At 51.5% G+C, this 3969-nt stretch overlaps 1 protein-coding gene across 1 annotated transcript in view; it reads left to right on the top strand.

Moving 5' to 3' along the window:
• Treml2 (triggering receptor expressed on myeloid cells like 2) overlaps window positions 1–2878 on the top strand; it is a gene marked incomplete at its 3' end in the record, with an annotated part of 14963 nt that extends 12085 nt beyond the window's left edge. Inside the window, 2 exon segments of the mRNA XM_005372514.1 lie at window positions 2304–2597; window positions 2815–2878. Of these exon segments, the coding sequence (XP_005372571.1) occupies window positions 2304–2597; window positions 2815–2878 (358 nt within the window).
• Window positions 2879–3969: the final 1091 nt, after the last annotated feature.

Genomic DNA, 3969 nt, shown 5'->3' with positions numbered 1-3969 from the left:
TCAGTGAGAGAGAGGTTAAACAGGAGAGTGAGGGAGTGACTCCCCACTCATGGGATCAGGCCAGGGTTCCAAGCCAGCAGCACATGAGAGCTGGTACTCTAAGGCCTGCTCACTTGGGAACTACGGTAGGAGCACTGGGAACTGAGGAGTGGCTGTAGACACCTGTCTCCTCAGCTCCCATGGCCTGCATGGCTTCTGAGGCTCCTCTCTCAGAACCCCAGGCCAGTCTCTTCCTCTGTCCTCTCCTTTCTGGTGTTCAGGGGACTCAGAACCAAAGTAGATGAGGGGGCTGGGAGTGGTATACAGCAGGGGTGCCAACAGGCCAGGGATGCACCTGCCTTGGAGAGGTCACCACTTCCTTAGCCAAGGGCCATAGAGACTGGAATCCTCTGCACAAAGCTCACTGTTTGACAAGAAGGAGCAGGTGAAGTAACCCTGGGCCACACTTGTGCGCGCTCCAGAACAGGTCACAGCATGGCTGCAGATGAATGTCTGCTCTGCTTACGGAGATGCAAACTGCCAGGTCTACCCTAAGCATCCTTGGACTTCTTACTCTATGTTGGGAGGGGTGAGGAGGCAGACGTCACCTCAGGGAGCAGTTCAGCTGCTGAAAGTCACCTTCCCATGGCCCACGTTCCTCCTAGACACCCCGCCTCGCCACTGACTGTCACTGCTCTCTAAAGTCTTAGCACCCTGTGCCAGCTTGGTCAAAGGCTTCCCCTGCCTCTCAGACCTCCTCACAAGGGCCTGAGCTCCTCACTGCATGTAGATCTGCACAATCTGTCCCTTTCCTCCCCAGAGTCTTTCTCAAGTCCTGTGCAACCTAGGTCACCCCTTGTCCCTGGCATCCTATCTACTAAACAACATTGTCATTTAAAGGTGCTTCCCTATTCCTATAGTTTTTTTAATCTTTTTATTTGTTTATTTATTTTGAGATAGGGTTTCATGTAGCCCTGTCTGAACTTGGTATGTAGTCAAGGATGAACTTGAACTCCCAATACCTAGGCTTAGAGTTCTGCACCACCATGCCAGCTCTCTCCTAGTTTATCTGTTAACTATGAACTCTAGCTAGTGATCTTTTGTACTTCATGTAATAACAGTTTCATTTATTTGTAAATTTTGCACGTATGTAGAAGTCAGAGGACAACTATTGAGACGATTCTCTCCTTCCACCATTGGGTCAAGAAGCTCAAACCCAGGTTATCAGTTTTGGTAGCAAGTGTCTTTCCTTGCTGAGCCATCTTTCTGTCCTGTGACAGCTATTTTGAAATACATTTGACGAGTACAGTCTTTCAAGTGACATTAGCAGTGACTTGGCATGTTAGGTAACTGGGCATATGAGGGTGACACAGGGCTGGGGCTCCCCTTTTCCTTCCTCCTCCTTAGCTCTCTCCCTTCATACCCAGCTTTGTGGTCGAACACTAATCAGGACCCCCTTGCACCTCCAATCCTCAGAATGCATGTCCACCCCCTTCTCCTCATCCCCTCTAGTCCACACAGAAATTTCTGGTTCTCAGGTGAGCTAAACAGCAAGGTTCTGACCCCGGAAGTCAAAGAGGGCTTAGAGTTCTAGCCAGGTCTCCAAAGGGCCTCTGGTTCTGTCACCTGCCTTCAGTGGAAGCCAAACTTGGGTGGTGGGACAGAAACTTGAGGCTAAAGAGGAAGAGGGGAACTTGTGGGTGGTGCTGAATAGAAATGAGCACGACTCTTACTTCACTGCGGTTTCCTCCTGAGCTTTCTAAGCTTTCCTCCCTCCGGTCTTCTGAGGCAGGAGACTACACCATCTCTGCCCCTTTATCTAGTTCAGTACAGAAGCCTTGAACCAGAGCCTGTGCTGGAGGAGCCACAGGGCCTCACAGGCCTTGCTCAGCTTTCCTCTAGTCCTCCGAGGTCCCGGCTTCCTCAGCCGTTCACCCTGCACTGGCTGTGGAGGCTGCCTGGACCCTGCCCTGCCCTGGTCTCCTCTCCTCAGAGCATCCCTCCCTCCTTCCCTGCTTGCTCCCCTACAGCTCGAGAAGAGGACCCATGGCCTGGGAGGACACATACCTGCTATCCCCCATCCTGCTGGTGCTCCTGGCCTCAGGTGAGGACAGAGGACAAGGATAGAGGGAATGGACCAGGGGCAGGAGAGGGAAGGGGTTGGGAGGTGTGCAAAACGGGGCTCTATTGGAAAGGTGGAACACATGCTGTGTTGTGGCCAGCAGCTGGCTCTAAGCTGTCAGTCACTGAGAAGGGAGCCCCTCTCCTAGCCCTGCTGTGCCAACTTGGGGACTGTCTGACCTGAAGGGTGTGTGTATTCCCAGGCTGTTGCACAGAGGACACAAAGCAGTGGAGGGCCAGACCTTTTCTGTGAAATGCCAGTATGATCACAGCGAACACATCAACGTGAAGGTGTGGTGTCAGAAAACACCAACAGGACGTTGTAAAGAGTTAGTGTCCAGTCTCAGCACGGCAGCTCAGCAGCCGAATTTCTCCATCAAGGACCATCCTGGCTCTCACTTCTTCACTGTCACCATGACTGCACTCACGGTGAGAGACTCAGGTCTCTATTTCTGTGGAATTCTTGAAAATGACAGAAAAGTGGCTGTTCTCAGAAGGTTCCGCCTGGTGGTGTCAAAAGGTGAGCTTCCCCCTTCTATGTGGCCCTCAGTTTTCCTGACCACCAGGCTCCAGAGTTGGAGAGGAATCTAGAAACTATGTCTTCTAATAGCTGAGAACTGGGGTACAGGGAAGAACTCCCCAAGGCCCCCTGCTGGTTCAGGCCAGAGCCAACCCTAGAACCCATAGAACCCATGTTTGCTGATCTCTGGGCAGTTTTTACCACTTATTCTAAACACTTCTGCTGCTGCTGCTGCTGCTGCTGCTGCTGCTGCTGCTGCTGCTGCTGCTGCTGCTGCTGCTGCTGCTAACACAACTGTTTATTGAAGGATCTTGTTGTTCCCTCCAGCTGTTACAGCTGCCCATTCCCAAACATCCCTTCCTGCAATCCTATCAGAAACCTTCTCCCCAGGAGTGGCAGGCTCCATCACATGAGAGAGACCTTAGAGCAAACGGAGAAGGCACTGAGAGATGTGGACCAAGAGGAGACAGCTACACAGAGAGGCATATGAGGCTTAGTGGGGAAGGCTGGGAGATGCGGTCCTCGTCCAGGATCTGCTCTTCATGACTGAGAACCTCTGAGCTCTGGGAAGGTGGCCCAGAGGCTGCTGCTAGTAACCTGAGTCTCCTGTGTATGTCATACAGAAGACTATAGTATCAGTTCCTCCCAGGGCTTTCCCTGCTGCAGAGCATGTCCAGCCCTTTGATTATAGGGGGCCTGGAGGCTATTTCAGGAAAGCTTTGGCCCAGGCACACTCCATGGAGGGGTGGCATTAGGTGTGACCTTTATATGTTCAAACATAGTGGACACAGGCCTCAAGAGATGACTTAGCCAGTGAAGTGCTTGCCCTGTGTGACGGTTTTAGTTGTCAGTGTAGTCAAACCAAGAATCCGCAGGGAGACAAGCCTCTCACGACACCTGTGAGGGATTATCTTAGCTTGAGCTGGGAAGACCCTTTCTCAAAGTGGGAGGCACCATTCCCTAAGCTTCGGGTCCCAGACTCAATATAAAAGGGGAAGTGAGCCTGAAACATGCACTGGTCTCTACTGCCTAACTGTGGATGCCCTGCAACCAGCTGCTTCCGGCTCTTGCTGTCTTGAGTTCCTTGCTGTTATCTGCTGCACTCTGAACTGTATATTGCAACAGACTCTCCCATAAGTTATTTTGGACAGAGTGTTTTATCATAATTATGGAAAACCTATCTGAGTCACTGTGCAAGTTCCATTCTCAAATGCACATCAAAGACAAAGCTGGGCATGTAGGCACATGCTTGCAATCTCAGCACCAATGACACAGAGACAGGAGGATCCTTGGGGCTCACTGGCAAAGTCCAGGCAAGTGAGAAGGCCAGTCTCAAAAATTAAATAAAG

Source organism: Microtus ochrogaster, linkage group LG2, assembly GCF_000317375.1.
Source record: "Microtus ochrogaster isolate Prairie Vole_2 linkage group LG2, MicOch1.0, whole genome shotgun sequence".
NCBI lineage: Eukaryota > Metazoa > Chordata > Mammalia > Rodentia > Cricetidae > Microtus > Microtus ochrogaster.
This window is presented reverse-complemented; position numbering and strand designations above follow the sequence as displayed.